The following is a 22,885-nucleotide window of genomic DNA, read 5'->3' as shown; positions in this document are numbered from 1 at the left end:
TGATAAATTCTTATAATATTCCAGTTGGTATGCTCAATTAGCATCACAATTTTATAGATAAAGCAACTGCATTTATGTGTGTACATTATTCTATTTTGAATTTTTTCTCAATTAAGTCATCATTTGACATATCAATACAATGAACTAAAATTACCTTTGGGAAGCAGAAGTATAAGAATTGCAATTCCTTTATCAAGAAGCTTTGATATGAAGTTTTCTAAACTAGACATGGAAGACTGGGTCTTGACCTGGCTGTGGGACTCTCACTGGTGCTAAACTCATCAATGTTAATAAGATGACTTATGATCAGGAAAAGAAGACCACCTGGCACATGAAAAGTCACCCAACATTAGTTAATATTAGGAAATGCAAGTCAAAACTTAAATGAAGTATCACCCCACATCTGTCAGGATGGCTATTTTTTTTATGAACTTTTATTGAGATACAGTTAACAGACGATAAACAGCGTATATTTAGAGTGTACAGTTTGGTATCCCAATCTCCCAATTCATTCTCCCCCAACTCTCCCCGCTTTCCCCACTTGGTGTCCATGTGTTTGTTCTCTACACCTGTGTCTCTATTTCTGCCTTGCATTTCCTCTTTCATAGTTGTTAGCATTTGCCTTATGTATTGAGGTGCAACTATATTGGGTTCATATATATTTATAATTGTTCTCTCCTCTTCTTGGATTGATCCCTTGATCTTTATGTAATATCCTTTCTTGTCTCTTGTAATATTTTTTATTTTAAAGTCTATTTTATCTGATATGAATATTGCTACTCCAGCTTTCTTTTGATTTTCATTTGCATAGAATATCTTTTTCCATCCCCTCACTTTCAGTCTGTATGTGTGCCTACGCCTGAAGTGGGTCTCTTCGAGACAGCATATATGTGGGTCTTGTTTTTGGATCCATTCAGCCAGTCGGTGTCTTCTGGTTGGTGCACTTAGTCCATTTACATTCAAGGTAATTATCGAGATGTATGTTCCTATTACCATTTTCTTAATTGTTTTGTTTTTGTTTTTGTAGGTCCTTCTCTTGTTTTATGTTTCCCGCTTAGAGAAGTTCCTTTAGCATTGGCTGTAGGGCTGGTTTGGTGGTGCTGAATTCTCTTAGCTGTTGCTTGTCTGTAAAGCTTTTGATTTCTCTGTCAAATCTGAATGAGATCCTAGCTGGGGAGAGTATTCTTAGTTGTAGACTCTTCCCTTTCATCACTTGAAATGTATCATGCCACTCCCTTCTGGCTTACAGAGTTTCTGCTGAGAAATCAGCTGTTAACCTTATGTGAGTTCCCTTGTATGTTATCTGTTGTTTTTCCCTTGTTGCTTTTAAGAACATTTCTCTGTCTTTAGTTTTTGTCAGCTTGACTACTATATGACTTGGCGTGTTTCTCCTTGGATTTATCCTGCCTGGGACTCTCTGCACTTCCTGGACTTGGGGAGCTATTTCCTTTCCCATGTTAGGGAAGTTTTCAACTATAATCTCTTCCAGTATTTTCTCAGGTCCGTTCTCTCTCTCATCTCCTTCTGGGACCTCTATAATGCGAATGTTGGCACGTTTAACATTGTCCCAAAGGTATCTAAGGCTGTCTTCAGTTCTTTCCATTCTTTTTGCTTTATTCTTTTCTGCATCAGTCATTATCACCATTCTGTCTTCCAGGTCACTTATTCGTCCTTCTGCCTCCATTAATCTGCTATTGGTTCCTTCTAGTGTATTCTTCATTTCAGTTATTGTGTTGCATATCTCTGTTTGTTTGCTCTTTAATTCTTCTATGTCTTTGGTAAATTTTTTGATCTTTGCATTCAGTCTTTTTTCAAAGTCCTGAATCATCTTCACTATCATTATTCTGAATTCTTTTTCTGGAAGGGTGCCTATCTCCTCTTCATTTAGTTGTTTTTCTGGGACTTTATCCTGTCCCTTCATCTGGTACAAAGTCCTCTGCTTCTTCATTTTCTCTATCTTTCTGTGGCTGTGGTTTTCAGTTCTGCAAGACGAAATACTGCTGATACTGCTTGATCCTGCTGTGTGCCCTCTTGTAGGTTGGCTATTATTAAAAAGAAAAGACCACAAATGTCAGTGAGGCTGTGGAGGTAAGGTAACATGTCTATCTGGTTGGTGGAAATAAATATTGGTACAGCCATTACAGAAAACAGAATGGAGGTTCCTTAGAAAGAAAAAATAAAAATTGCAACAAACTGAAATAGAACTACTCTAAGATCCAGCAACCTACTTTAGGGTATATGACAAAGAAGTGAAATCATAACCTCAAAGAGATATCTGCACCCCCATGTCATTGCGATATTATTTGAAATAGTGAAAATATGCAAAAGTCTATGTTGACGGATGCATAGACAAAGGAAATGTGGTGCATATGTATAAACAATGGGATATTATTTAGCCGTAAAAGAAGGCAATCCCACCATTTGTGACAACATGGATGGGCCTGGAGAATACCATGCTTATTGAAATACACACACCAGGCACAGGGAGTCAAATACTGTATGATCTCACTTATGCGTGGAAGCTAAGAAAATCAAACTCTTAGAACCATAGATTAGAAGTGTAGCTGTGAGGAGTAGGTGGTGGAAAAAGTGGGAAGATGTTGGTTAAAGTGTATAAATTTTCAGTTACAAAATGAATTAGTTCTGGGGATCTAATATACAACCTGATGACTATAGTTGATAATTCTGTATTGTGTTCTTAAAATCTGCTAAGAGACATCTGCTAAACTGTTACTACACACACACACACACACAAACAGAGAAAGTGTGAGGTGACATATACAGTAATAAACGTGATTTTGGTAATCATTCCCAATGTCTATGCATGCTAAATCATCATTTTGTATATGTTTTACACATCTTCATATGAGGAGTTCCCTGGTGGTCCAATTGTTAGGATTCAAGATTCCACTGCTCTAGGCCTGGGTTCTATCGCTTGTCAGGAAACTAAGATATGCAAGTCATGCAGTGCAGCCAAAAAAAAAAAAAAATTCATGTCATGCAATCCAAATATATGCAATTTTGTCAATCACACTTCAGGAAACCAGGAAAAAAAAAACAATGATGTACTATTATCCCACCAGTACAGAACAGGGTCCAATAAAAGGAAAGTGGGCTCACACATCAGACATTTTACTGAGATGGTACTGAGTTGAAACAAATCACCATGCATAAAATAAAAAATTTCAAGGGTGTTTCATAAATTCAGTTATTGGTTAATCATTGGCGATGCTCTGTAAGCTAATGTCACATTCATAGTTACCAATCCTGTATGATCACGTGCACCTAAATAAAACATACTGGTCAAAATTTGAAGTCCAACAAATTGGAAGATATGATGCATACACTTTTAAAAGACCACCCTGATATTTGAGTCATCACTTATTTCATGAAGGAGGGAAGACAGAAAAACAAAGAATGATAAAATTCTGAATATTATATAAAACTCTGCTCTGATTATGAATGCTCATTTTTAATTTGGAATCCAGATTACACATTCCTACATTTCAGAGAAATTTATAGATATTCAAAAGGAAGGAAATATCTAGAATTGTATTCGAGTAAGATAAGATTGATATAACTATGACAATTTCTTTAAATTCAAATTGTATTTTTTCTTAAAGGGGGGAGGGAATATCTCATTCTGTATTATTTCTAAAGAAGTAGGCTGTATTTAACTGAGAACATGGATGTATTATCTCTAATATTTTTGTTCCCTCTCACTTTTCAGTGAAGTTTTACAAAGTAAGAGAGTATAGACAGAGGTGAATAACGAAGAAACTAGTGAGAAAAGAGTTGTAAGAGATAGAATTTGTCACACTGAGAAATATTGCTGAGGGTAGTGGGGTGTATCACCTTAGAAATGAATTGCTTGAATCCAAATGTGGACACAATGCTGCATGTTCATTTACTCATTTCCTGTTTTTTCTTTCTTTTTTTTTTTTTTTTTTGCAGTCCTCTTTTCTTTTTCCAAAGGAGTTCAAGATACATGGAAACTGGAAACCTAACAAGTGTCTCAGAATTCTTCCTCATGGGTCTCTCCGATGATCCAGAACTGCAGCCTTTGCTTTTCATTATGTTCCTGTCCATGTACCTGGTCACCATGTTGGGGAACCTGCTCATCATCCTGGCTGTCACCTCTGACCCCCACCTCCACACCCCCATGTACTTCTTCCTCTCCAACCTGTCCTTGGCTGACATCGGTTTCATCTCCACCACGGTCCCCAAGATGATTGTGAACATCCAAACTCACAGCAGAGTCATCTCCTATGAGGGCTGCCTGACACAGATGTCTATGTTAATCCTTTTTGGATGTATGGATGACATGCTTCTGACTGTGATGGCCTATGACAGGTTTGAGGCCATCTGTCACCCACTGCACTACCAGGTCATCATGAGCCCACGCTTCTGTGGCTTCTTAGTTTTGGTGTCTTTTTTCCTTAGTCTTTTGGAGTCCCAGCTGCACAATTTGATTGTGTTGCAACTTACCTGCTTCAAGGATGTGGAAATTCCTAATTTCTTCTGTGACCCTTCTCAACTCCTCAATCTTGCCTGTTCTGACACTTTCACCAATAGCACAGTCATGTATTTTATTGGTGCTGTCTTTGGTTTTCTCCCTTTCTTAGTGATCTTTTTCTCTTACTATAAAATTATTTCCTCCATTCTCAGAGTCCCCTCATCAGGTGGGAAGTATAAAGCCTTCGCCACCTGTGGTTCTCACCTGTCAGTTGTTTGCTTATTTTATGGAACAGCCCTTAGTGTGTACCTCAGTTCAAATATCTCAAAATCTCCCAAGAAGGATGTAGTGTCCTCTGTGATGTCTGCTGTGGTCACCCCCATGCTGAACCCCTTCATCTACAGTCTGAGGAACAGAAACATCAAAAAGGCCATGTGGAGGTTCCTTAGCAAAGAAATCTCATCTTAGTACCTGTGCCACCCATTTGGAGTGTAGGTTGGAAAATGTAGAAAAATTAAGTATGTAGACCTGCAAATTCTACCTCTATCATCACATCGTTTTTGTAGCTTCTATGACCTTCACACCTCCCCTTGCTTAACCTCAACTATTACATCTTTGGTATTTCTTTAATGCGACTAGGGGAGAGTTCTAGGATACTTTCTACATCTTAATTACTATATGAGTGATTCTTACCATGTCAATCAGGATATTATAATTTATCATTCATACCCAAAGATCCTTACTATTTGAACAACCCTCTTTATATATTTAAAATGTACATCTTTTCCACAGTTTTTTTTTTAATTCTCATCCATTCAAATCTTCATTTTTAATCACATAGGACCTTGAACATTCTAGGAGTAAACATTCTAGGAGTAAACAGATAATATATGCACATGATAAGAAAGAAATCAATGTAGGTATCCTTTTTTCATTTACTCTGAGAGTGATATATTTTCAATAATTTAATTGAACACCATTAGTGCTTTATCTTGGATATCTGACTGACATTACTTTTTTGCGTCTTAGTATATGGTCAGTTGTACAGAATGATCCATATGTGGTTAAAAAGAATGTGTATTTTGTTTTTATTAAGTGTAGTGTTCTGTAGATATCAATTAAGTCCAACCATTCTATTGTGTCATGTAAGAACTCTGCTGCTTTATTGATTTTCTGTCTGGAAGATCCATCCTTTGATGTCAGTGGGGTGTTAAAATCTCCCAGTTTTATTTTATATTTGTCAATTTCTCCCTTTATGTCTGTTAACATTCACCATATTTGTTTAAAATTAATTTCTATGGAAGTATAGTTGCTTTACAATGTTTTGTTAGTTTCTACATGACAGCAAAATCAGTCTGCCCTATGTATACACATATCCCCTCTTTTTTGCATTTCCTTCCCATTTAGGTCACCACAGAGCACAGAGTAGAATTCCCTGAGCTATATAGTAGATTATCATTAGTTATATATTTTATACATAGTATCCACCACTATTACCTGCATATATGTTAAAGAGCATAATATCCTCTTCTTGTATTGATCACTTTATCATTGTTTAGTGTCTTTCTTTGTGGACTTTGTTTTAAAATCTATTTTTCCTGATATAAGTATTGCTATCCCAGTTTCCAGTCTTTTCCACTTGCATGAAATATCCTTTTAAATACCCTCATGTTCAATCTGTGTGTGTCTTTTCCCCTAATGTGAGTATCTGTGGCAGCATATCTTGATTTTTCCTTTTTAATCCAAATCCAGTCTCCCAGTCTATATCTTTGGATTGGAACAGTTAGTCCATTGACATTTAAGTGATTATTGATAAGTATATACTTATGGCTATTTTAAACCTTGTTTTCCAGTAGATGTAGTAGTTCTTCTGTGTTCCTTTCTTCTCTTTATTTTTCATCTTGTGGTTTGATGATTTCTTTTGTATTTTGCTTGACTTCCTTCCTTTTTGGTTTTTGTGAATGTATTGTTCATTTGTGATGTATGGTTACTCTGATTTTCAAGTATGTCAACCCATAATTATATGTACTTACCTTAGACTATAAATTCAAACATATTCTAAGAGAGCTACATTTTTTTATTTCCCACCCCCATATTTTGTGCTTCTCATGTCCTGTTTCTCCTTTTCCTGTAATTATAGTTATAATCATTTTTACATAATTTTTGATTGTTTTTTAATTACTGTACTGGCTTATTTAAGTGATCTTCAATCCTTTTATATATCTGCCTTTCTTATTGTGTTTTTTTTTTTCTACAGGTTCTTGCTTCTTTTCTCTTCAGAGAAGACCTTTCACAATTTCAATATTTTTTTATAGGTCAGGTTAGCATTGTTGTATTCTTTCGGGTTTTGGTTGTCTGAGAAATTCTTAGGTTTTCCTTCTATTCTAAATAATAATCTTGCTGGGCAGAGTATCCTATGTAGCAGGTTTTTCCATTTCAGGACTTTGACTACAACATGACACTCCCTTCTGCCTGCAAAACTTCTGTAGAGAAATCAGCTGATAACATTTTGGAGGTTCCATTGTAGTTGACTCTTTCTTTTTCTCTTGCTACCTTTAGAATCTTCTCTTTACCTTTAATTTCTGCCATTTTAATTATGATATGTCTTAACGTGGGTCTCTTTGGGTTCATCTTGTTTAGAACCCTCTGTGCTTCCTCTATCTGGATATCTGTTTCCTTCATTAGGTTTGGGAAGTTTACAGACATAAATTCTTCAAGTACATTTTTGATCCTCTTTTCTCTTTCTTCCGGAACACATGGTATGTGTGGGTTGGTAAGATTTCATATGTTGCTTTTATTTTATTTTTTTTTTTTGCCATTTGTCTTTCTGTCTGTTGTTCTGATTGTGTGATTTCCATTATTCTATCCTCCAGAGCACTTATTTGTTCTTCTGTATTAATTAGTGTTCTCTTCATTGCTTTTAGCTTGGTTTTTATCTCAGCAAGTGAGTTGTTTAATTTTGATTGGTTTCTTTTTGTAGTTTCTAGTTCCTTGTTACAGTGACCAGTGTTTATAGTGATAACTTTTCTTAATCCCTTTAGCATTTTTATGACCTCCTTTTTGAACTCAGGGTCTCGTAGACTGGTGACATCTGCTTCATTGTACTTTCCAGGGATTTCTCTTGCTCTTTTAATTGGGAGTAATACCTCTGATTTTTCATTTTACTTACATTTCTCTCTCTCTCTATGGATGTGGGAGAAACTGTTATCTACTATGGTCTTGAAAGGCCATTTTTACACAGGAGCACTTCTGTGTTCACTGTGTGAGTTCAGTATTTTTGGATTGAGGGGTGCTTTGGGCATGAATGCCTGCCATGTCTTATTCAGTGTGCTCTTATCCCTTTAATAAGGGGTGTGATTGGTGTTGTGACCAGAACCTGCGCTGCATTTTGGGTAGGGCCTCCTCTTTGCTCTGTGGCTGTCATTGGCCTATTGGGGTGGGGTGTGCTCCCCAGTTGTTGGAATGGAAGCCCTGAGGGTTGGCTTTGATAAGACCCCATTGATCTTAAGTGTGTGCTCTGTCCCCAAGGAGGTAAGCAGTGAAGCAAGTGAGGCTTGTGTGGTCACAGAAAACCTATGCACCACCCATGCAGGCATACTTGTTTCTGCCCAGAAGTAGCCCACGGTCATGTCCCTTTCTCCACTGTGTTAGACCCAGACCTAGTGCTAAGTTGGCACTGTGGGCCAGGGCATTGTGGCTCAGGAGTTCTGGTGGTTGTGCTGCCACTTAAGGTCTCTTCCAGGCCCTGACCACCCGAGATTCAGCTCCAAGCTACAGTGTGCAGTTGGCAGGACTGGAAACCACTGTGTACTTCTCCCCTTGGCTATGTGCCAAAGACAAGGATGTGTGATTCTGTGGTTCTCCAGCCACCTGGTTTTGTGCCAACACAGCATGACTCTGCGGGACCTGCCTCCTCAGTGGGAGCACTGATAATGGGCTTCAATGTCAGTCCTGTCTCTTCCATGTGTGCACTCACAAAACCCACCTATGTGCCGGAGCTGTTACCCCTGTGAGCACACTGACAATGGGACTCTTAAGGTAGACTTGTGCCCTGTGCTGCACTCACTAATATTTGTGCCCTGCATTGCACTCACTAATAATGGTGGCCTGGAACCCCACTCCAGGCCCTTCAGGTTGTTTCAACAGAGCTGAACTGAGTCCTCTCCCCAGGCTCATCTGTTAAAGCCTGAGTTTCAGTCAGTGCCTAGCCATGGCAAGTACTAGCAGTCCCACATGCCTTGCATTTCAGGCTGGGAAGTTTGGCCACATGGCAGCCATCAGCACTGGGCTCTCTCTGCCTTGATTGCTAGCAAGCCAGCCCTCACACACTCCTCCAGATCAGAGTCCAGGCCCCTCCCGCTCCACTATCTGTCCAAGCAGGTGTCCCAGCCTGTGAAGGGGGTTTTCAGGGTGAGGGAACTTTTCCTCTTTCATAGCACCCTTCCTGTCCTTGTGCCTTTTTTTCCCCTCCTACCTAGGGATCATTTTTCTCGCTCTGCTTCTATAAGATCTCTACCAGTTTTCCATTGATATTCTGTGAGATGTGTTCCACGTGTAGATGTATTTTTGATGTGTTTGTGGGCGGAGGTGAGCTCCACATCCTTCTACTCTGTCATCTTGTGAAAGCTCCTGACCATTAGTTTTTTATGTTTACACAATGAGACCTTGGCCAAGTTGAGGGCAGGGATTGAACATCATTTAGCTGTATAGTCAAATGTAGGACAGTGAGGGCAGAGATTAAGCACAGTTCTACATGGTACAGCATTAAATAAATTATCCACCTTATTATATGAAACAGTAAAAAGACTTGAACATTTCCACTTGAACATTTCTTCCTTTCTGGAGCCCTTGCCTTCCACACACATCTCTAAGAACTCCTGAGAGAGAGAGAAAAAAAAAAAATATATATATATATATATATGGTTTCCTTGTTTTTATGATCAGGACCCTCCAGGGATCTGATTTTCTCTAATAGTAACTACAAGATTAAAACTCATAGTATAAATGATTAAAAGTTCTACAACTAATGAAGGGATAAAAAGTGAAGGTAGAAATTTCTCAATTACGCATCAAACACTGCATTGAAAAGATTCCCATGTCTTTCAAGAATACTCTCATGTGAGGGGAAATTTGGAGAAGCACAAAGCAAATCACTAATTTACTACATAAACACCAATATCGATATTTTATATACACCATGTCTCCTACACTTATCTTTGTTGGTGATCCTAATATATGAACCTTCTAGCCACTATGCTATTAATTCAGGTTAATATAATTTTGCTACTGTCCAAATATTTTAAATGATCACAACACCTACTTTCACTCTCTCTAATCCACCTTTGTTCACTTGCCATTTGGTCAAGGACACTCACCCTAGGAGGGGTAATGGGGAATCTGGAAAAACTAAAGCATAGTTTACATTTCATGGCACAAATATAACTACTTCAGTTTTCACATCCCATGTCCTGTAAAGTCATTTTTGTCACTTGCCAGAGCATCTTATCCCTTCTACTCACTCTGAAGTAATTTCACGTTAATAATATGTTTTTGCTGTGGACCACTTACTTTAAATGTCTCAGCACCCAGTCTCTACCTCTCGTATCCACCTTTGCATATCTGCCATGTGCTCTTTCCTAAAAGTACCCTCTGTCACTTATCTACAAACAGGTAAATAACATCCTTTCTCCATATGCAAATTGATTTGTTTTACATTCAAGTTTTCTACATGTCTCTTAATGTCAAACCAAATGCTGCAGTCCTCAGCAGAGAGGTCTCTGAGTCAAAAAGACTGCATAGATGGAATTAGTCAGGTTACATCACACCACTCTCCAAATATATCCTGTTTTATTCACTAGAAAGAGATAGATAAGTCAAAAACACATTTTAAGAGTCTTCAACATTCTACATATAAGTAAATTCATACAACATTTGCCTTTTTCTGTCTATTTAAAATAGATAACCAGCAAGGACTTTCTATAAAAATAAATAAAAAGTAAAAAAAAAACATTATGTGATCCATCAATATATGTTTTTTCCCCAAATTTTCACTATATTATAAAGTATGCTTTGTTGAAAATAAAATAAAATGAAATAAAGATAACAAAAATTATAAGGTGTAAAAAAAGTAAATGGATGAGAAGACAATCCAAAAAGATAAAACAATAAGCCATACATGAATTAAAGTAGAAAGTCAACAAAGGCTGTTTGTGGCTCAATAGTACACATCTGTCTTTATACTATAGCGGTTCTTTAAGAGGAAGAAAATAAAGCATTCTATTTACCAAAAGTCTTCAAGAGCTGAGAACACAAAGAAAGCTAAAGAAAATATATTTTGGAGTGAGTTGATTTCTCTCTGGTCAGGAGATATCAAATTCACTGGGAACATTTTTTACATTTGTCCATGGAATAGCTGCAGATGGTCCTGATGTTGATGGAGGGGCTCTCCTAGTGCAGCAGAAACCAGGGGGGCTGCTTGAGACTGCATGACCTGAAGCAGTAGAGTTCTGTTTGCAGAAGTATCTAACGGAGAGGAAGTTCTACCCACATGCTAGACTGTGTCCAGGAAATTTTTCATGAGGTCACATTGGGACAGGGAATTTGGGAATATGCTGCAAAGCAGATGAATAGGACCCAAGGTTTGAAGTGCTTGGAGCACAAGTCATTATAGAGAATGGCCTGTGTAGTCGGCAGTATCTGAGATGCTCCCAATGATGTATACTCCTGGTTTTCATGTCCCTTTATATTTCCCTCCTGCTGAGTGTGAGCTGAAGTAAGGAAATAAGAAATTATGCTTAGAGACAAATATTAATTGTGAAATTGGCAAGTGTATCACATCATTGCCATAGGCCTACCGCTACATAGATTTCACAATTGATAGAATGGATTTACATATATCAGAACCACACATTGAATAGTTAAATAGAGAGAACAAAGTCTGAATTTTATGTGAAGATCTTACAACTTGGAAGTAAGAAGCAAAAGTACAAGTGAATTTCCTCCTGGGGAGAAGAGGGATGGAGAATATTCCCAGGACATTCACTTCTACCCTTTCCCTACTCTATTAATATTATCAAGTCCCCAGAAATTGGGACAGCATGGACCAACTGGCTAATTAAGAGCTCTGGGCATTGAGCCCTAATGTCATATGATTGTAAGTAATCGACCAGTGCACTCAGTACCTTAATTTGCCAGTTCTAATATTATAGCTCCACACCATATCTACATCCTTTGTAGGAATGTGCATCAGAAAGTCCAGCCTGAGTCTGTCATGGTTCCGATCCTGAAGAGAGACCCTGAGACTTCAACACACACCAGGCAGGAGAGAAGCAGAGAATCTGTGGTCCTTGGTCATGCTCCAGCAGAGATGCAGCCCAGCCCAGTAAGTGCTGAGGGGGACACTGATGGATGAAGGGAGTGTTGGGAGCATGATTTCTTCTTCAAGAGGAACAAACATGATAGTTGGCTTTAAAAGATGAGAAGACATGAATATACACTGTTTTGGAGTTTATGTTCCTGTTGCTGTTTGGGGTGTGAGAACTCTCATTCAGAGTTCTAGTTCCACACTCACTGGTGCTGGCTCAGGTGGGCATCCCTCCCAATGTAGCAGAAAGGAGTCTCTGTAAACTTCCCCCTAAACACTTTAAATAATTATGAAAGTGGTGATGAAGATGAGGACGAGGATGAGGAGGATGACATGAACCCTAACATCATATAAACTATAGAAGGCTTCCTGAGTGTCAGGCTGTGAGGTATGTGTTTAATGTTTCTTGTTTGATTACATTTGCATAATCTCTCCCAAATTATAAGTGCAGACATTACCTTTATTTTAATATGAGAAAAGAAGCACAGCATTTTATGTAACAAATGTATCAGGTCATGAGTTAGAAAGTGTTAAAGCCAAGTGTGAAATCAGTCAGTCTGGACAAAGGGACTCCAGGCTCTTCTCACTGTGCTTTTCCCTTTGGAGTTTTCTGGAGGACACAGTGGAGGGTGGCAGATAGCACTTGAGGAGTCAACTATAGGACAAATGTCTGAGATCACAGGTGAGGCCATAAAAATAACTGGAACCTGATATTTTAGGGTAGATCTGTTGACCCTGTTCCTGGATTTCACTTCACCTGTGCAATTTCTTCTCTGTACTTATGATCAGCGGACTCAGTCAGGAAAGGAGAGGCAAAATCAGTCTTGGGCTCCATTTCGAATCAGGAATGTGAAAACAGTTTAAAATACTATCCCTCGGATGTGTCTGTTGTTATACCTCTCTACATGTGCTGAAAACTTTCAGGGAGTCTGAAAACAGTGAAATTGAGGATATGGGACTCAGAGACTGACAAGTGAATTTTGAATCCTGGGTGCCCCACTACTTCTCAGTGTGCTATGGGGAAATTTTCTTAGAATCTGTGAGACTTGGGATGTTCAACTGAGTTGATTCCTCACTGATAGAAACCCACTGAATTAGGACTAAGCAAATAATGGTCGCACTCTATGCAATAACTATGTGATGGGTGCATAAATAAAGGCAGAGTGCAGTTTTGATATTTTCTTTCTAATAATGATGACTAATTCTCATGTTATCAGATTTAAATGTCTGTTGATTTGATGTTATGGTTTCCCTACACCCCTAGCAGGACAATGTATTTTTATTTATACCATTACATTCTTCATAAGTGAAGAGAAAACACTTGAGGCTTATTATTTCTGATTTCCCAGAGCCTATACCTTGATGGCACAGAGGAGGCACAATGAATTTTCTAAAAGTTAAGAATTGAATATATCTTTCCATTTTTTCATGGAAACAATGTGTGGGCCATATGGCTTCCACACAATTTACCATTCATGCCAGTGTTTTCATCCTTTTCAGAATGTCTCATAGGACCACAGACACGATAAAACGCTGCTTGTTTCTGTCTACATCATGGAGTTGCTATGGGATCTGTTATTTTTCATTTAATAGCATCTGCAGGATTCAATCATTGAAAAGCCATTGCAGACATTTTCATAAATATAGGGAAAAAATGGTCAGAAAAGATGGGAACGGTACACCTTAATGCATGGGCTGAGACACATTTTAGGATTTCATGCCATTCACGTGCCTCCTCTGAGACAGGACAGGATTTGGTCTCTCTGCCGTATAATCCATGAAAGGTCATTACATGGGGGGGAATGTATTTTGTTAATAAACACGCTATTGAAAGTGATTCAAATTCTTTATAAAAAGGACCTAATATTTATTAAGTTCCACATTTCCCTTAGGTGCCACATATGTTCTAGAGGTGGGTGTTAGACTCTTTCTTTCCAAGAAGGAACAGAAGCACAGAAAGGTTGAGAGATTTGCACACACTCCACTTATAGGAGGTGAAAGACCCAGGACTGGATCCTTGGTCTGCTTATTCCTGCAGCAGTTGTCAGTCACCTTCTCTGTACCTAATAAATATTTCTTTTCAAACCTACTTTGGTCCCAGAGATGAAAGGAAGGTAGCAGAATTGTTTCCTCCTCTTTTGGTTCAGTGAGTGTATCTGTGAATGATGGAAATGAAGCAGCTTTAACAAGGGCCATAATGGCCCTAACATGGAGGATTATAGGGTTGTCTATGAACAGTCATGAATTTTGCAGTCGAGTCTTGAAATCTAAAGTTGGAAAGTTTTCCTCTACAAGGTGTACATGTCATGTGCAGCTATTATGAAAGTATAGCAATGTAGACTTCAAGGCTCTTTTCAAAAGATACCTTAATAAAAGAGGGTGCAGTTGGCAGAACATGATTTTTGCATTGAAATAATATAGTCTTTTAATATCAGTAAAACTGATTATGCACCAATTCTCAGAACATGAACAACTATTTGCCGCTCACATATTATATACAGATTCCCATTTTTGTGATACAGAGAGAGGTATGTGGATTTTCAGAGGATTATTGTAAGCAGAAACTAATATAAATAAAAATATAATAGATATGTAATGTAAATTAAATATTATAAAATATATTAAATTATATATATTCATTTAAAATATATGTGAACGGTGTTTTAAATTTGTTAAATTTAAATTAATTTATATAATATAAATGTATGAACTGAAGAAAATATTGTCATTCCTTACATAATAATGAGCACCAGGAAAATTTTTAAAGTATCAATAGTTCTATGTACTTCACAAAGTGAATTTCCCAAAATGCCGTGGTAAATAAGCACATTCATAGGCAGTATGGATAGTGTTCTGTTTAGGGAAACGTGTTAAAAAGCTGGTCATGGATGCGTAAATGAATATCATCATTACGGAAACACTACCAAGAAACATAATCATCCACTGCACGCCACTGGGTGCTTTGGGGACGTGTATGCAGAGGGGTGGGATGGAGCTGAGACACCAGGAAAAGTTACATTTTATCCTTAATGTTTCAAGTCTCTATAAAATACAGATCAAAAGCAAACATTATTAAATATTTATATTTTAAAGGTGGGATATTCATGATAGTATTAATAAATAATATTTATGGAGCATTTTCTAAGTGTTGGGTAACATTCTAAGGCTGTTTCTCAAGCCAGCTTCACATAAGGGTGACAAAGAAACCCACCTGCAGAGATTCTGAAATTGGTTCTACATTGAGAATGGGGTTGCTGTGTATTTTAAAATAAGCACATGTAAATAATCAATCAACTGGGAATGAAAACCACTAGTATAAGTGTTATTAATGGGTTTTTTTCCTTTTTTTTCTTTTTTTTAATTTTTTTATTGGAATATAATTGCTTTACACTCTTGTACCAGTTTTTGAGGTACACCAAAGTCAATCATCTGTATTTATACACATATCCCCGTATCCCCTCCCTCCCTCGATCCCCCCCCATCCTCCCTGCCCCAGTCCTCTAAGACATCATCCATCCTTGAGTTGAATTCCCTTTGTTATACAGCAACTTCCCACTGGCTATCAGTTTTACAGTTGGTAGTATATATATGTCTGTGCTACTCTCTCATTTCGTCTCAGCTTCCCCTTCACCCTCCGCCCCCACAAACCTCGAGTTTTCCAGTCCATTCTCTGCATCTGCATCTTTATTCTTGTCTTGTCACTGACTTCATCAATACCATTTTTAAATTCCGTATATATGAGTTAGCATATAATATTTGTCCTTCTCTTTCTGACTTACTTCACTCTGTATGACAGACTCTAGGTCTATCCACCTCATGACATATAGCTCCATCACATTCCTTTTTATAGCTGAGTAATATTCCATTGTATATATATATGCCACATCTTCTTTATCCATTCATTTGCTGATGGGCATTTAGGTTGCTTCCATGTCCTGGCTATTGTAAATAGTGCTGCAATACACATTATGGTACATGTTTCTTTTGGGATTATGGTTTTCTCTGGGTATATGCCCAGGAGTGGGATTACTGGATCATATGGTAATTCTATTTTTAGTTTTTGAAGGAACCTCCAAACTGTTTTCCATAGTGGCTGTACCAACTTACATTCCCACCAACAGTGCAGGAGAGTTCCCTTTTCTCCACACCCTCTCCAACATTTGTTGTTTCTAGATTTTGTGATGATGGCCACTCTGATCGGTGTGAGGTGATACCTCATTGTGGCTTTGACTTGCATTTCTCTGATGATGAGTGATGTTGAGCATCTTTTCATGTGTGTGTTGGCCATCTGGATGTCTTCTTTGGAGAAATGTCTATTTAGGTCTTCTGCCCATTTGTGGAATTAATTACTTTTAAATACTTTCTTGCAATAGTCAAATTGTGTTGGTTCAATTATTATTATAACTTTATAGTTATGGAAATTTCCCAGATGTGTTTGCATTCTTCTATTTTGATTTTATTCACAATTAAGTCCTTGTGACATGCAAAAATAATGAACCAGAGTTACCTTCAAATATTTTAGGATAATAACTGTAATGCCTGTACCAGGAAGGGTTGCCATGAAAATCAGTTAAGTAGACCTAAGAGGCTGGGTCCTGACCTGGCTGTGGAACCTCCACTGGTGCTAAACTCCTAACTGTAAATAAGAGGTATTTTTTATGACCAGGAGAACAAAACCATCAGCTATATGAAAAGGCACTCCTTTCTCAGAATCAGTTTTTCAAGGAATATGACCTGTAGGAGGATAGACAGTGTCTCATGAGAGCTTATTTGTGATGCCTGGGGGTCTGGAGTTGAGAAGGGCTTCCCTTAGGAAGTGGCAGCTAAACTGAGGACAAAAGCTATGTTTTCTCCTTCCTTCCTCCCTTTCTTCCCTCCTTCCTTCCTTCACAGGGATGATATAAATGTTTTACACAGTATATCCTTTCAAAATTTTACATTTGAACTCTGAACTTATTCATAAGACAAATAAATGATTATTTTAAACAGGATATTAAGGCTCAAATTCTTAATATCACAGAACCATTATAGTGACAACTTGGATTGGAAACAATTTATTAGGAAAAATATGGGAGTTTTCTTAATAACAATTTTGACAAATAAAAAAGTTGACAAATCAGAATGTGTAGAGAAAATATTGGTTATTTGGGAACTTTTCTCATAAAATGGATGGGTTACACAAATTCTTCCATTTACTTAAGAAAAGAGTGCTAAGTCAGTTTGGGCTGCTGTAACAAAGTACCATAAACGGAGTGGAGTTGGGGCATTGTAAACAACAAACATGTATTTCTCATAGTTCTGGAGCCTGGAAGACTGCGATCGAAGTGCCAAGATCAGCAAATTTTGGTGAAGACTCTCTTCCAGGTTGCAGACTGTCCACTTTGCATTGTGTCCTCAGAGGGCAGAGAGCAGAGAGAAATAGCAACTCTCCCATGACTCTTACAGGGGTACGAATACCATCATGAAGGCTCCATCCCTATGACCTCATCGAATCCTAATTATCTCCCAAAAACCCACCTCCTAATATCATCACATTGGAGGTAGGATGTCAACGTATGAATGTTGGGGGGACACAAATATTTAGTCCCTAACAAGGACTAATGGGGAAATGATAGCTTCCCTGGAGGATGTGAAGGGCTGCTGCAGAGATCAATAGTGCATGTGTTTCCAGAGGCAACTACAGTGTAGAATAAATTCTATAAGACACTCACAGAATAGATTCATCTTTCTTCCCCCAAACAGTCCTTGGCATCCATGGACCCATTCCTGGAAATTCACTCTTCCGCTCACTTAAAAAAAAAAAATGAAGTTACATGAATGACACAAAGGACTTTTCCAGCTTTAAGATTCTGTGATTGAAACATTAGCCCAAACTTATTTCCAAAAGGTAGCTCAAATTTGGTTTCATTCATTTAATAAATATTTGAGTGCCTGCACTCTGATATACACTTACTATGCGCAGTCAGACCAGAGTTTGCCAAATATAGAACTTGGCTCCCAGGGAGTATACAGTCTAGACTTTAGCAAAGAGTGGGGATGAGAGTCAGTGAGGAGTAGGACTGGAAGAAATCTAAATAGGAGATTTCAGATAATTCTGTATCAATATAATTAAAGGTATTTAGGCAAATTGGGTTAATTTTATTTCATTCCTGAGAACTGTCTACCCTTTATTTGATTCTAGACTTCATACAGGAAAGAAAACCTAAATTTTGAATGAGGCAGTTTTCTGTGAACACTATGCCACTGCTTTATACATTCATGGTATCTCTTTTTTATTTTTATTGGAGTATAACACAACATAATGTGTACAAATCTTGAATGAAGAACTTTTACTAACATATACATTCATAGCTACTTACCTAGATCAAGATATAAAGCACTTCCATCACCCCGAACGTGTCTTTGTGACCATTCCCAGTCAATACTCCCCACCCCCAAGGTACCCAAAACACTGATTCCTACGTCCATCAATAACTTTGCTTACTCTTATGTTTCATAAAACTGGAATCATATAATATATACATTCTTATGTCATTCAAAATTATGTCTTTGAGGTTTACCCATGTTGTTGTGCATAGCAGTATTTGTTCTTTTCATATAGGTGTGGAGTTTTCTGTATTTTCGTATACCATATTTCATTTACCCATTCTACCAATGATGGGCATTTGAATTATTTCCAGTGTGGTGCTATCTTTAAAACTGCTGCTATAAGCCTTTTTAGAATATGTTTTCTGGACATAAGCACTCATTTCAGTCAGGTATATAAATAAGAGTGAGAGGGCTATGCTGTAGAGTAGGAGTATATTAGATTTACTAGATGCGTCAAAGTAGTTGCACCCATTTATAGTCTGACCAGTGGTGTATGAAAATCCCCATTGCTCCATATCCCTGCAAGCCTTTGGTATTTTTAATCTTTTGCATTTTAGCCTTTCTGGTGGGTGAGTTGATGATTATCTTGATATGTCTAATGATAATGTGGAGGAGAACAAGCATAAACATTTCTGCACAGGAAACAGGGCATAAATGTCACTTAAAGTTCTTGAGAAGCACTTGCTTTTGGATGTGAAAACTTGGAAGAAATTTAACTGTGATATTTCAGCAAAAGAGGGGCAAGGAATAGGCTCAAAGAAGGTGAAGATTTGGTATTTCCGACTGCCCAGTGTATTGATCTTTGATTATCACAGTAACTCTCCAGTCCCAACATCCATGGCTCTTTACAGGGAGAAAAAAGACCTGCTTACAAGTCTCCTCAGGGCCCCTTTCATGTCCCTGTTCCTCAAGCTGTAGATGAAGGGGTTCAGCATGGGGATGACCACGGTGCACATCACTGAGGCAACTGCCCCCTTTGAGGAGGAAGGGGAGAAGGCAGAACTGAGATACACTCCTAACCCTGTCCCATAGAATAAGGAAATGACTGTTAGGTGAGACCCACAGGTGGAAAAAGCTTTGTACTTCCCCTCAGCTGAGGACATTTTGAGTATGGCAGAAATAATCTTAGCATAAGAGAAAAAGATCCCAGTCAGTGGAATAACACCCAGCAGGCCAGTCACAGAATACAGCACAATGTAATTGCTCAGAGTATCAGAACAGGCAGACTTGAGCACCTGAGCAAATTCGCAGAAGAAGTGAGGAATTTTTGTGTGTGTGCAGAACGAGAGATGCAATATCATCAGACTGTGCAGGAGGGAGACTAGGACACTGAGGACCCAAGAGATTAGAGCCAGCAGGGCACAGAGGTGAGGGTTCATGATGACTGTGTAGTGCAGAGGGTGGCAGATGGCCACAAACCGGTCATAGGCCATCACAGTGAGGAGGAAGTGGTCCAAATACACAAAAACCAAGAAAAAACACATCTGGGTGATGCAGCCTTCATAGCTGATGATTTTGCTTTGTGTCTGTATGTTCACCAGCATTTTTGGAACTACAGTGGAATTGAAACAAATATCAGAAAAAGACAGGTGGAAGAGGAAGAAGTACATGGGGGTGTGGAGGTGGGCATCAGAGGTAACAGCCAGGATGATTAGAAGGTTCCCAAGCACGGTGACCAGGTACATGGACAGGAACATCCTGAAGAGGAGGGGCTGCAGTTCTGGATCCTCTGACAGTCCCAAGAGGAGGAGTTCTGAGACACCTGTTTGGTTTCCTGCATCCATGTAGCTGATAATTCTGCCAGCTAACCGACAAAACAGTACTAATTAAAACAAAGAAACAGGAGTCCCCAAATAAAAAGATACTTTGATCCTATTAGTGACAAAAAAAGGAAAAAAAACATATTTTTGACTAACAATCTAATATGCATTCACTGAGAGGATTACAAACACCATTATCTGGTACAGGTATCATTTTGGGGAAAATCTCATCCCCTCTTCTGAACTTTTTTCACAAATTAGTGATTGCCTTCAAGATCTATCTCAATAGACCACCAACTTCTGTGGTGTCCAGCTCAGCATCAGCCCATTTCAGGTGTAGCACATCAATGGCTTGAACCTACTTCCTTCTTTCAAGTGGAATTTTGCCTCTTGGATAATTCTGTGTTTTCCAAAATGTCTTTAATAGTCTAGTAGATCCACGTGTGTTGGTAGTGCTCTTGCCCCACTTTGCTCTGTGGCCAAGCCCCCTGGAAACAACTAATTTGAGCAGAGAGTGGTGTTTGGCCCAATGTGGCCAAACAGCTTCACCCTGGGAACTTGTAAATAAAATCCTATTTCCATTAATAATCTGAGGGGCTGGATTTGATGGGACACACCAACCAAGTGTGTGGGGTTGGACTGGCCACCACTAGGCTTGCAAAGAAGGCAGCATATGCTCTAGAATCCGGGCACTGAACAACGAAGCTAGGTGTGGTGGTAAGTACAAAGTGAAAGATGGGCCCCAGGGTCTGACTGCTTGGGCATGAATCCTGGCTCTGTAGCTCATTGATCTTGGGTCAGTTATTTGATTTCTAAATTCCTCATTTCCTTCTTGGTGAAACAGGCTTATTAATGGTACCTATTCCATAGGATTGTTGAGAGGGATAAGTGACCTAGTGTTTAAACGACAGTGCCTCAAACACTATGGAAACCTAAAGAAACCATGACTCAATAAATTTTAAAATTTGAGAAATCTAGTCTTCTTCTGTGGTGAAGGTAGTGAAGCAAGTACCTAGAGAGGATGGGATATTGTAACTCACTTTGTGTGAGAGAATGTGGGACATAGAGTGCAAAGGAAAGAGAGATGATGATCTTGGTTCTGAGGCTGTCCAGCTTGGTGAGCAGTCCTTCAAGACTTCTGGTTACCTTCCTGCATTTTGTTCTGTGTAAATATGCTTTTGTTTTCTATTAATCTTACCTTTTCTATGGAAGCTGGGTTTACTAGATTTCTATAACTTGAATTGAACAGAGCATTCACTGAGACATATTTCTATAGGAAATACATCTTCTTCCTATTAACATTGCATCTCATTGGTAGTTATTTTCAAATATTCCTTCAGAGAGACAAAGTTGACACCACAGTTAAGAGGACTGTTTTATGAGTCAGACAGATGTAGATTTGAATTTTGTTCCATCCCTTCTTAGCCTTGTGACTGAGGGGTTATGAGACCCACCTAAGATCTTACTTAGGAGAGTTATAATGATGCAATGCCATGATGAATGTAAAGAACCTGGCACATAGTAGGTGTTCAATAAAAGGTATTACTATTATTATTTATGTACTTCTCCAATGATATAGTTTCTAATTTTGCAGCCCATCTCACATCTCTAGGTTCAGTATTCTTTCTTGATCTCGCTCTTACTTTGAGGCTGCCAACACTAGAGTAAAACACAACTGATCTGATAATTATAAAGTAGAAAGGGTACATTACCTCCTTGGATGTCCACATGGGGTTTCTGTCAGTGAAGATACCTGTGACACACTTTAAACCCAACTAACACTCACTCATCAATGGGCAAGCTCCTGGCATGACTGCTGACAGTGGTCCAGAATCTTTGAACCATCCCCATGTTTCTCCATCTCTTGAACAGAAATAAACTGAGATCTTTGTTCAAGACCCTGTGGTGTTAAGATAAATCAATGTTACTGTCTAATAAGAATATAAATAAAGGAAATAAGGATGCTTCAAAATAGTCCATCCTTCATGGGTGGACATAGGCTTTTAAAAGGTCATTACTTTCTCATGTAAAGATTCATTCCCATGTTTAATCATCTACTCCAAATCCCACCAATAGTAAAGCTGTTTACAGATTTATAACTGCTACACCCTTGCCCCTTTTTTAGAAAATGGTCACAAGCTTGGAACATTTCTAGTCAAACGCTCTTTTGTTCACAAAAAGTGTTTCATCAAACTCTTTTGATAGTTTTTTTATGTGCCCTAGATGGTGAATTGTTCTAATCCAAAGTGATTTCAAGTTGTGAAGTGCTTATTGTTTTCTCCTCACCTCTTTTAATTAGTTTGTTTTCATTGAGTAATATAATATTAAATAATATATGCTATATGGTAAAAATCATATTTTCAAATAATATAGAAATTTTAAAGTAAAAATCAAGGGAATTTCCTGGCCATCAAGTGGTTAGGACTCCATGCTTTCACCCCAAGGCCTGGGTTCAATCCCTGATCAGGAAACTAAGATCCCACAAGCTGAAGGTTATGGGGAAAAAAAGAGAAAAAAAAAAAGGTCAAATGTCCACCTCATCTTTTCTTCACCATTCTTCTCACTTCTCTTTGGTAAAAGGTGTTAACATTTTGGTGAGTTTCTTTCTAGATTATTCTTTCTAACTATGCATTTTCCTTCTTAAAGAATTAGAAACAAACAAACCCGAATGATATTTATCTGGTGTGGAACAGCACAGTAGCCCTGTGCACCACAATACTTCTGTACCTTTGGCAAATAGCAGCTACCTTGTGTATCCCAAGTGTTCCCAGTGATGCAGAAACTAAAGAATTATTACTTGAAACCTTCAGAACCTGGGTAAGCCTGTGTCCATGCCAGATTGTTAAGTAGTTGAATATCATACACTCTCTTAGTCTGGCCAGTTGCTTTCTTGCAGTACTCACTGTAAACCCCAGATCACAACAAGCATATTGGATG

At 38.3% G+C, this 22,885-nt stretch overlaps 2 protein-coding genes across 2 annotated transcripts; one reads left to right on the top strand and one right to left on the bottom strand.

Annotated features, from left to right (window-relative positions):
- The first annotated feature begins 3,937 nt into the window (after positions 1-3,937).
- LOC130836201 (olfactory receptor 7E24-like) lies at positions 3,938-4,924 on the top strand. The gene has a single exon (XM_057708274.1). The coding sequence runs from the start codon at positions 3,989-3,991 to the stop codon at positions 4,922-4,924; it is 936 nt and encodes a 311-aa protein (XP_057564257.1). The 5' UTR covers positions 3,938-3,988.
- Positions 4,925-19,033: 14,109 nt separating this feature from the next.
- Positions 19,034-20,645, bottom strand: LOC130836823 (olfactory receptor 7A10-like). The gene is made up of 2 exons (XM_057709403.1): positions 20,626-20,645; positions 19,034-19,976 (listed from the first exon to the last, which is right to left on the bottom strand). Exon 2 carries the CDS (start codon positions 19,970-19,972, stop codon positions 19,034-19,036), a length of 939 nt encoding a protein of 312 aa, XP_057565386.1. The 5' UTR covers positions 19,973-19,976; positions 20,626-20,645.
- Positions 20,646-22,885: the final 2,240 nt, after the last annotated feature.

This window comes from Hippopotamus amphibius, chromosome 15, assembly GCF_030028045.1.
Source record: "Hippopotamus amphibius kiboko isolate mHipAmp2 chromosome 15, mHipAmp2.hap2, whole genome shotgun sequence".
Taxonomy (NCBI): domain Eukaryota; kingdom Metazoa; phylum Chordata; class Mammalia; order Artiodactyla; family Hippopotamidae; genus Hippopotamus; species Hippopotamus amphibius.
This window is presented reverse-complemented; position numbering and strand designations above follow the sequence as displayed.